The sequence below is a fragment of the Arvicola amphibius genome, chromosome 4 (genome assembly GCF_903992535.2).
Source record: "Arvicola amphibius chromosome 4, mArvAmp1.2, whole genome shotgun sequence".
Classification (NCBI taxonomy): domain Eukaryota; kingdom Metazoa; phylum Chordata; class Mammalia; order Rodentia; family Cricetidae; genus Arvicola; species Arvicola amphibius.
Window position 1 is genome coordinate 40,419,175 of NC_052050.1, and position 11,752 is coordinate 40,430,926.

Below are 11,752 nucleotides of genomic sequence, written 5' to 3' on the forward strand. Positions count from 1 at the left end.
TCAAAGAGATCCAAGAATTCCTTCTGCAGGAGAGTTCGGCAATCCCTATCCACATAATAGGGGCAGTCCCCATTCTGCATGGAGCAAGCTTCCTGGCAAAGTGGAGGAACAGAAAGACAAACAAGAGGCCAATAGCCAAAACATGAAGAACACAGGCCCACCATTCATTCACCTCAACTGCTGTGTGACAGGTTTGTGCCCTCATGAAGTTTATAGTCTGAATGGAAACACTAACGAACATACAGGTAGATCCGGGTTCCAGTTGAAGGGACATGAAATGAGGTATAAACCAGGTCCAGGTTAGAATAGGCAGAGTTTAGGAGACTGGACCCAAGTAAGGGACCCCAAACAGAGACATGTAAGGGAGAAATGAACATACATGCACGCATGCACACACACACACGTACATGCAAGTACATAACTTTCTCCATGTTTTTTTTTTCTTTTTGCTTCTTGAAGCATGTTGATTCCTAATCTTGTTTGGATCACTGTCTTGTTTTAGAATAAAGTGAAATCTGAATTCTCCCCCCAGGAAAGATTTTCATGGCCATGAGGCTGGGCTCATGGCATAAGCCCTAGAGCCCATCTGTGGCCCTTCATGGCTCCACGGATGCTGCCCATCATCTAGAAAGTGCTGACTGATTTCCAAAAGAGCCCACACCAGCACACAAAAGAGGGACTGATGTTTCTTCTCCCCGAATGGCATAATGATGGTCGTTTTTCAATTTGCGGAAGGGAAAACAAAGGATAGGGTTTGATCAATTACAATTTTTTTTCCTCCTTAATTTTTTTACCCCTTTGACCCCTGCTGCAGTTTGTGAATGGAGCCTATTCTCACATCACATTGCGAATGAGTGAGCAGAAAATGAACACGCACAGGAAAACTCAGAAATAGGATTTTATAAAATCAGTTTATGCATGTGGTGATGCTAAGGGCTGGAGAGACCCGAATACATGAACAGCAACCGTAACACCTGCTGTACAGATGTGCTCACAGCCTGGATGCTAAGAGCAGGGGGGAAGCGAGAACGTGACGTTCTTGGAAGGCCACTGAAACTTGTTGTGCCCTTGCTCTTGGATTTCATTTGCTTTTTTTAAAGCAGAGATCCTGTCTTATTAGAGTTTCGAGTTCTGTGATAAGACATCATGAACCAAAGCAACTTGTGTAGAAAAGGGTTTCTTTCACCTTGCATGAAGTCCCAGTCCATCATAAAGTCAAGGCAGAACCCTGGAGGCAGGAGCTGATGCAGAGACCATGGAGAAATACTGCTTACCGGTTTGGGGCTTCATGGCTTGTTCAGTCTGCTTTCTAACAGGACTCAGGACCACCAGCCCAAGAATGCACTGGCCCCAGTGGGGGCCCTTCCCCCATCAATCATTAATCAGGATAATACTCTCACAGACTTGCCCAAAGGCCAATTTTATGGGGGGGCCATTTCCTCAATTGTGGTTCTGTCTTCTCTGGTAACTCTAGCTTGTGTCGAGTTGACACAAAACTAGTCAGCACAGATGCGAAACTTGTGTGATTGTTCATAGAAAATCCCACACCCTGAGAATGAATGCCGTGAGTGGTGCTGGGAGATAGGATTTGGATGTCTGCACGCTCGTTCTCTGTGCCACATTCATTTGCCCAGCTTACCACCATGGTGAGCCACTTGTCTTTAACATAATCCCAACCTTCCTGGCTTCTTTTCAAAAAGAATTATACCCAACTTAAAACATAGCTAATGCAGAATCATGGCTGGGCACCAAGTCATACCCAGCTCAATTAGCCTCGACACAGTGAGAAGGCAACTGGCATCTCTACCCTGAGTTCATCACCTCATAAGTATTTTCTGTGGGCCCTCTATGTTTAAGGTACTGTGCCAGGTCCTGGGGGGGGGAGGGGTCTGACAGTAGGAGCTGGAGCGCAGTATACCCAGAGCTCAGGAAAGCACACAAGGAATAATTTCTTTTCCAAGGTCAGATTGCTGACTAGAGTGGAAACCCATTGCTCCAACTCTGGCCAGCTCATGCTGGGTTCTTTCAACTGACAGACTGACAGATATGACTGAGTAGGCAGAGGGTCCGACTCAGATAAAGAGCAGTTAGAGTGATCTGGAGAGGCAGGGAGACTCCCCAAGACGGCTCAGGAGAAGTGATATCCCACTGGAAGGAAAGCAGAGGCCTGGCACACAGGTAGTTCTTAGCAACACCATTGAATGAATCACGGCTTTATGAAAGGTGTCAGGACCCATTCATTCTCTCCTCCAGCATACGACAACTGAGTGCTTACCAAGAAACTGGAGGTGTGTCTGTATGTGTGTCTATGTGTATGTCTGTGAGTGGGGTCTGTGTCTGTGTGTCTGTGGGCATCTGTGGGTATTTTCGGATGTGCAAGAAGTCACTGTTGATAGTGAGAATGGTAAGGTGGTGACAAGGGAGAGTGAGGGGCCTCCTTCCGCTCTGGCTTTCAGAGAGTCACTCTGAGGAGGGGAGATTGAGTTAAGTTCTGACTAAAGAACTAGTCACTGAAAACTCTAACGAAATGACCTGCCTGGGAACTGCCAAGCTCCTGTAGCTTTGTTGCACCCAAAGCAGAGCTGGTGAGTGGAAGCCTGAAGAACAATGAGGAAGGAGTGAGAAAGAAGGCTGATCTCAGGAACTAGCTGCCAGGACTCACTGCCATTAGATCAGTGTTTCTCAGCCTCCCAATGGTGTGACCCTTTATTCCAATTCCCCATGCTGTGGCCACACACACACACACACACACACACACACACACACCCGCCATAAAATTATTTTTGTCACTACTTCATAATTGTAATTTTGCTACTTTTATGTAAATAACTGATATGCAGGATATCCGATATGTGACCCCAGTAAAAGGGTTTGTCCCTAGAGGGGTCGTGACCCACAGGTTGAGAATCCCTGCATTGGCGCAGCCGTTCAAAGGAGTTGAGGTGGCTCTGGACTGGTCGGCTGAGTCCTCCTAAACCAAGAAACAGCTTGGGTTTCAAGCTGAGAGTGAGAAAAGACACAGCGCTCAGAACCTGTGACAAGAGAAGAGAGAGCAGTGGGAGGAGAGGCAGTAGCATGAAACAAGGTGAAAGGCAGGGACATTTTCTGGAAGCCATTACATCTGCCCCAGTGGAGAGAGAGAAGGGTTTGATTGAACACATCTGAGTGTGGGCAGAGGTGGGACAGTTCCCAGAGCTTTTGAGATCAGAGGCCGAGAAATGCCTGCAGCACAAGTGTAAGGACCACATTTAATCTCCAGAACCCACAGTTACAAGAAAAACCAAAAAAAACAAAAATAAAAACAAACAAACAAGCCGGTCATGGGGGTACATATCTGTAACCCTAACACTGGAGAAGCATGGACAGGAAGATCCCTGGAGCCCAATGACCAGCCCATATCCTAGTCAATGAGTTCCAGGCCAGTAAGAGACCCTGCAAAAAAAAAAAAAAAAAAAAGGAAAGAAACAAGAAGAAAAGAAGGAAGGAGAGAGAGAGAGAGAGAGAGAGAGAGAGAGAGAGAGAGAGAGAAAACAGTGTCTGAGGAGCACCCCTAAGGTTAACTTCTGACCTCCACATGTACCTTCACACACATACAGGCACACACACACACACACACGGGAGAGAGATGCACAACACAACAACAACAAGAGGTCAAGTAGACAAGCTTTCAAGAGCAGAAGACAGTAGGGGCAAGTGGTCGGGAAATGGGGAAGCCCACATTGTAACCAGGGTACCTAACAGACCTGAACATTCTCTTAGGCACTGGGTTTGGGACCCAGTGCTCCTCTAGTTTCTGCTCTTAGGAGAACTTGTGCACTGCCAACCCTCACCATAAGCCAGACCTTCGTAACTTTGATCAGAGCACTCTCTCCTCGTTACGCCTTCCCCATCTCCACCTGCCCCCAGTCAACACCCCAGCCCGAGCCTCCAGGGTCCCCTTTCCCAGACCTGACACTGCTCAACCTTACCTTGAAGAGGCCTGAGGCCAGGATAGCAGTCTCCACATCCTGTTAAGAATTCTCCCCTCACTTCCAGAAGCCCCATTTTACCCATTCCTGGGCTTTCTTCCCAGACTGACTGAATGAGGCCCACTGGAGCTATCAGGGAATGTAGGTACGGGCATCTGAAGCTACAGCATCCAACAAAGAGGAGCCCTGGATCTCTGAGTATCAGTCCCTTGTCCGTGTATGGTGACTGTATACACTCAGGAGGTCAGAGTGACTTGGGTACAAAATGTCCTCCCGTGAATCTGTGTTCTTTTCTACAGAATGAGAGGATAGTGGTACCCATAGCATTATTATTGTCTCCAGGTATAAATCAGATAATGCATGGCACATGGTCAGCACAGGGCATTTGTGTGATTTAATAGATCTATTAGTCATCAATGTCACCTCTTAGCAAGATGTTTTATCACTGTCCACTTGGATAAACGGCTCCCTTGTTTTATCATTCATTGACCAGTCCAGTCATAAATGGAAACAGATCTATTTAATCAATTGTGGGTTCTCAGCCACCCCTCCAGTATTTGTCAGCAGTTTAGGGAAAGGGAACATTGGGTGACATCCCCCTAGGAGCCACTAACCATGCCTCAACTTACAGTTTATACAGAATCCAGTGAAAACCCTTGTCGATGATGCTACAGTCTAAACTCAAGACTCATTCTTCTTACATGTCATCCTCCCGTCACCGCTATTGCAGTACTGACTAGTTTTATGTCAACTTGACACAGACTAGAATCATCTGGGAGGAGGGAATCCCAACTGAGAAAATGCCTCCTTAAGAATGGGCTGTGGGGCCGGGCGGTGGTGGCGCACGCCTTTAATCCCAGCACTCGGGAGGCAGAGGCAGGCGGATCTCTGTGAGTTCGAGACCAGCCTGGTCTACAAAAGCTAGCTCTAGGACAGGCTCTAAAAGCTGCAGAGAAACCCTGTCTCGAAAAACCAAAAAAATAAAAATAAAAAAAAAAAAGACTGGGCTATGGGCAAGCTTGTAGAGCATTTTTTTAAAAAAATTAGTGATGGATGTAGGAGGTCCAAGCCCTTTGTGGGCAGGACAGTGGTACTGGGTTCTATAAGAAAGCAGGCTGAGCAAGCCGTGAGGAGTAAGCCAGTAAACATCACCCCACCCATGGCCTCCACATCAGCTCCTGCCTTGCCTGAGTTCCTGTCCTGGCTTCCTTCAGTGATGAACAATGATAAGTGTAAGCCCAATAAACCATTCCCTCCCCAAGCTGCTTTTGGTCATGGTTCTTCCTCACAATAGCCGCCCTAACTATGACAACTGCCAATCTAGCCATCTCAAGACTGTCTGCCTTGCTCCTTTAAATACAGATGTCCCTAGTACCTGAGACAGGTCCCTGTCAGTGAGGGCAGTGCTGCCTTCCTTAGAACTTTCCACATACTGGAAAAGGCACTCTGCATTTTGCTGCCCTCTAAACCCACTGGCAAGCTCCACTCCATCTTCCAGCCTCCTAAGGGCAGGTAGAGCCTTATGACTTCCTCTTCCAAGAAGTAACCAGCTATTAACAGTGCCACTTGAATCTCCTGCCTCTAGAGGGCACTAAAGAGCAAGACACACACACACACACACACACACACACACACACACAACAACGACACCTACGACATTGACACTGGACAGAACTTAGGGACGGGACACACCCCTGTGGCTCTTCACCTACGGTCACTCTGCATGACCTCATGACCATGGGATATGAGGAGACACCAGAGTTAAGGCTATGGTGGCTACAGCTACAACCAGAACTGCAGAAAGTAAGCGGCTCCAAGGATCTTTCCAAATATGCCAGAGGTTCCCAACACCAGACTTTTCTAGGTTTGCCAGGTAAAAATACAGAAGCTCCCAATTAAATTCGAATTTCATATACACAAGTAGGCTCTTCAGTATTAGTATGAGCCATACAATATTTGAATTATACATGCACATTAAAGTTACTCGTGTAGCTGAAATCCAAATTTAAGTCCAAATTAACCCTATTTTTGCTCTGGTTTGGCTTTTTGCTAAGTACGGTGACTCTAAACCCAAACTCTGTCAGATATGGGGAAGGTAGGTACTGACCTTATCCCCTTTCGTGATGGGCATTTTGGAGTCCACCTGAAACCAAGCCCAGGTGAGCATGTGAGATGAGACGACAAGAGGAGGCTCTGGCTCCAGCTGAGTACCTGCAGACCTGCAGGAAGCTGGGAACATCTTACACATCAAATTAGACTTTTATTAGTTGGCTTGTCTTCCCAAGCCTGTGACAGGAACAAAACCACACTTCCCAGTCAGCGGTGTGTGGCTTGGTCCATCCAGAGAGGATCTTAGAAGTCACAGCCATCCACCCAGTCACTGAGGTCCTTGCCCTGGCAGTGATGCCTCCAGGCCTCCCTGTGGGTAGAAAACAAGGAGGAAAAGAATCCGCACTAGCAGCCAGGTGGTGGTGGTGCACACCTTTAATCCCAGCGATCAGGAGGCAGAGGCTGGCTCTGTGTGCTTGAGGCCAGCCTAGACCACCACAGCTACGTGGAGAAAACCTGTCTCTAACCCCCCCCCCCCACACACACACACAGTCAGCCTAGACCACCACAGCTACGTGGAGAAACCCTGTCTCTACTCCCCCCCACACACACACACACAATCCACATTAACATCATCCCTCGGTGCTATTCAGAAAGCAGGAAAGGTACCGGACTCTAAACTGAAGAGAAGCAAGGTTGCTGAGGCTGAGCAAGGGACTAGGAAGATGGGAAGCAACAAATAAGCTGAGCTAACCTAGAGGAGGTGGTTTTTAAGAAAGAGAATAGCTGTTAAAAGTCAGTATCTAGCTGCCTTATTTTACCATTGAAGATACAAACTAGTATGCTCAAGCTTACCCATGTCCCCGTCAAAGGGCTAGGAGCTGGAATCTGGAGCCTAGGCACAAAGTTCCTTTCCTACACGCAAATGCTTCTGGGGGCAGTGAGACCACCGTGTATGTGTAGAGCCCTTCACAGTCTACAGACCACCATACCCTTCATCCCCATATAACTTTGTTCCTCCTGTCCCCAGATGGCCTAGTGGTCGATTGGGTCAATATTATTTCCCCTATTTTCCCAAGGAAAAACTTGGGCTGTGATGTACACTTACCCACCCAGGGTACATGGCTGCATGCACACGCAGCGTGTCTTGATTGCCAGTCTAGGTCTTTCCATGATTGACTACTATACTCCTCTTTGGGGACCATTCCCCCCCTTCTCTCGTGTGTGTGTGTGTGTGTGTGTGTGTGTGTGTTGTGTGTGTGTGTGTGGTGTGTGTGTGTGTGTGTGTGTGTGTGTGTGGTGTGTGTGTGTGTGTGTGTGTGTGTGTGTGTGGTGTTAGGCTAGATGTCAACCTAGAGTGTCATTTCTCAGGAAGTGTTCACCTTGTCTTTTTTAGAGACAGGGTCTCTCCCTGAACCTGGAACTAACTTACTAATTAAGCTAGGCTGGTTGGCTAGCGAGCCTCAAAAATCTGTCTCTACCTCTCTATGATGGGATTACAAATGCCAAATGACCAGCTTTTAAATGTATCTTCTAGGGACCCAACTCGGGTCTTCACTCTTGCATGGCAAGTAATTCTCATGGGCTTACCTGTCTTCCCAGTGCTGTCACATCTGCTATCTTGAGGAAGATAAGAAAAAACATAGGGTCCTAGAGCACAAAGTTCTCTGGAATCCCAAGGTGTGAAAACTAGTGTCCATTGTGATGTCAATGTCAAAGAGTCCAGTGATCAATAGTGCATCGGAAAGGCTTCTAAACAACTGACAATCAAGACAGGTTGATTGTCTATTGCATTAGACTATAAGATGCTTGAGGACACAGACAGGTCTCAACTATCTCTGAAGCTCAGCACCTACCTGGACCTTGCATACCTGCATCCCCAGTGCACGTGAGTAGACAGGAATGGATAGCCATGTATCTCCAGTGCTGCATGTGAGTGGACAGGAATGGACAGCCTTGCATCCCCAGTGCACGTGAGTAGATAGGAATGGACAGCCTTGCATCCCCAGAGCATGTGAGTGGACAGGAATGGACAGCCTTACATCCCCAGTGCATGTGAGTGGACAGGAATGACAGACAGCCTTGCATCTCCAGTGCATGTGAGTGGACAGGAATGGACAGCCTTGCATCCCTAGTGCATGTGAGTAGACAGGAATGGACAGCCTTGCATCCCCAGTGCATGGGAGTGGACAGGAATGGACAGCTCTGGACCTTCTGGACCCACTTCTTCCAATTAGCCTCAGACACTCAAGAGTCACTCATGCCAGGAATTTACTCCAAGTGTGTGACAGAGGTGTTCTTTGGTTTCACCTCTTAGGACCAGGTCTTCAATTCTGCAGTAAGGGTACCAAGGCTGCAAGCTCTTGGAATAACACCTGAGCTGGCCTTGTCCCTTCCTGGTTTTATAAACACGCTCTGTGTCCTACAGAGCTGGCCTTACCCCAAACTCACTTCTTAGTGTTTTAACTATTCTCAGACCAACAAAGCAATGTCCATTTCAAGTAATGTTTCTGGAATATCTCAAGATTCAGTCATTTGCCAAACGGTGGGTGGTGGCGCACGCCTTTAATCTCAGCACTAGGGAGGCAGAGGTAGGTGGATCCCTTTGAGTTCGAGGCCAGCCTGGACTACAGAGCAAGTTCCAGGACAGGCTCCAAAGCTACACAGAGAAACCCTGTCTCAAAAAAGCAAAAACAAAAAGATTCAGTCATATACAGTCTCCTCTTTCTCTCAGATCATATCTCACATACTCCTGAATCCCTTCCTGCCCCTTATATCTCTCTCTCTTGTATCCATCCCTGGTGCACCTGTCCCTCTCCAAATCCTATGTCTCACCTAGATTCCTAAAAGAGCATCCAACAGATCCACCAATCCTTCCCAATCTTTATTTTCTCCTCCTTTCTTCTGCTCCAAGGTCTCCTAATGTTCTTTCCTTGGCCTCATTAGCTGCTATATCTGTCCACGGTCTGGGTGTTCCCCACCCCTGGAGTGGTTCACCATTCCCAGATTCTTCCCTGCCCTTCTGGTTTCTCCTTCATAAGCAAGAGTAGAGCGGAGGTTGGAGATTCCGGTGGGAAACACACATCAACAGAGTTTGGGCAACTGTGAAGCATCTGACACAGGTTGTATCAACCAGTCATCTAGGTCAGAGCCCAATGCGATGCTCAGACAACCTCACCATTGTGAGGAGACTTCAAAGAACATGTTTCTGGAAGTAGGTAAAAAAAAAAAAAACAACTGGAAGAGGAAGGTTCCAGAGCACTACCCATGATCCAAGCAAAGAACCTCATCTACCCTCTACTATACACCTTGAGTTTTTATATAAAATTTGGCCTGAGATGTGTGGTCATGTGATTGCCAAAGCTATCCTCCCTAATTGTGTCATCTGGAATTATCTGGAGTCTCATAATTTCCAACACCGGTTGTGAGGTTTGGTTCATAAAGTCAAAGAAATGTGTTGCCTAGGATAAAGTGGATACTTATGGAAGGTCAGTTCCCTAATGTTACCCTCCAGTTCTGACTACAACTCCCACAATTCCAGTGGGAGTTACTTACCAGTAGCCCAGACCCTGGGGCTCTTGAACTATCTTCATGACACAGATGACAGAATCCTTGAGATCTTGGTTTAACAAATCTGGGATGAGAGGGGAGAAGCACAATGAGGGGGCAGAGAATGGGGTGCTCTCTCTCTCTCTCTCTCTCTCTCACACACACACACACACACACACACACACACACACACACCACTTCTGCATCTCTGGAAACACCACTCCCCTGTCTCTGAAGATGTCACCCTACCCTTCTCTCCCACAATCTTCCCTCTATCCCTGTAGCTCTAAGACCATCTCTCAGCCTAGACCCCAAATTGGATTCATAGCAGGCCTTCCATCCCCACTTGACCCTTATCCATCTCCTGGGGGATCTCTACCCAGAGACAAAGACAGGGAAAGAAAACTAAACTACGAAAAAGAGGCTAGCACACCAGTGCAGTATAGCTGGCAAAAGTTGGGGCCATTCGGGGTGAGAGTCTTGCACCACTTCCGGCTGTTGATCTGGAAAATGCCATTGTTGGTGCTTCCGTCAGCTTCATGGTCCACAGCAGCTGTATTGAAGCCACTTGTGTAGTAAGCGAGGCAGACCCCTACAAGGGACAGACACAGCTCTGAGGTCAGGTTCTTGGGCCACCACAGACAAAGGGTTCACAGATAAATTCCTAGACACTGGCTCCCTCGACGCCATGGAGCCAGCAACAGGTCTCCTCCCATCTACTTTGCAGATGGATCAGTCTAGAAGTCAAAATGACTGCCCCAAAATTATATACAATTATCTCAAAGCAAGGGTCAGGACTGTCAATCTTCCTACTCTCTCACTGTGCGGTATATAGAAAAGTTGGCTGCATTTGTTGAATGGATTTAGAAGAGCTAAACATTTAGAAGCAAGATTAGGAAGACACAAGCAAGCTCTACAAAGGGGGGCAGGACCAGAGACAAGATGAATCTAGATGTGACTGGGCTTTACAGTCTCCTGAAAGTGCCTCTAGTCGGCAATATTATTGGTTTGCTCAATTCACCATCTAAGTTTCAGCAGGTGTATTTGTTCCTCATGATCAAGATGAAGTGTAACCTACAAAGCTGCTGGTTCCTTTGACTTCCTGGCTAGCAGCAGGGATGGTTCTAATCTGCTTGCCTGCTGCTTGCCTTGGATGAAGTTAACTCAGAAAGTGGGTGCTGTCCACCTCATTAGCTTCTGGTTTTACCAAGAAAGATTAAACTCAGAATGCCTCCTCCAAGGCCTTTAAATGAGTAGGAGGAAAGACAGACAAGGGAATGAGCGGAGGGAGAAGGGGGTCTCACAATCAGCCAGGTTATATCCGCGATAGCCATCCAGCCCGAAGTTATGCAGCTCTTTGGCCAGCTCACAACGACTGAAGACCTTGGCCTTGCTAGAGGCAAGCAGGCAGCTGAGCAGATAGACCAGGGCCAGCCAAGTGATCCCAGGCGGACACATCTGTCTTCTGGGAGCCCGGCTCCTAGTTTCCATGCAGTGGAAGGTAGAGGGGGGCTGAACTGTGGGATGGCAGACAGTTCACCAGCCAAGGGTCCAGACAGCTGCCCCTTGGAAGAAGAAAAGAAGGGTAGGGTTTGAGTGCGCATTGGGAAAGGAGAGAAAAGGCAGATGAAAGACAAGGCTCCATCCCGATGGGACACCAGACATGCTCCTGAAGCCTTGGACAAGGTTCCTGAAGCCCCACTCTAGGGATCTCCCTCCCAGCCCATCCCAGAATCAGGTCCCTCAGGTCACATCACGGAGCCCTCTCAGGTGGAAGGCACTCCTCCCACACACAGATCCCGAGCAGCGCTGAAGTCTCCCTCTTGACCATCCATCCCTTCTATATCCTCACCTTGCAAACGCTCCCTGAGACTTACCCATCCCAAGTGCTCAACTCTCTTCACTTGGCTCTGTGGGCAGATTCCCATGTGATGGGGACATCGGCCACTGCTGGTCCTCAGACCCAATGGCCTTCAATGCCACTGTCTTTGCCACTCTGTGACCTTGCTACTCCTCATCTAATCAGTTCTTACTTCCCCACGTCTGCAGCCTTCTGCTCAACTCTCCCCCTGACCGCACCCGCAAACACATCGACCCCCATCTCCCACGAACTCTGCCCACAGTCAAAACATACTTACACAATCTCCAAAATAGGTGTGCTTTGTGTGTTATTAAGGTGGAATGGG

At 47.9% G+C, this 11,752-nt stretch overlaps 1 protein-coding gene across 1 annotated transcript; it reads right to left on the minus strand.

Annotated features, from left to right (window-relative positions):
• Window positions 1–6,320: 6,320 nt before the first annotated feature.
• Window positions 6,321–11,124, minus strand: Spaca3 (sperm acrosome associated 3). The gene is made up of 4 exons (XM_038329063.1): window positions 10,871–11,124; window positions 10,000–10,158; window positions 9,573–9,651; window positions 6,321–6,387 (listed from the first exon to the last, which is right to left on the minus strand). The coding sequence occupies exons 1-4, from the start codon at window positions 11,055–11,057 to the stop codon at window positions 6,321–6,323; spliced, it is 492 nt and encodes a 163-aa protein (XP_038184991.1). The 5' UTR covers window positions 11,058–11,124.
• Window positions 11,125–11,752: the final 628 nt, after the last annotated feature.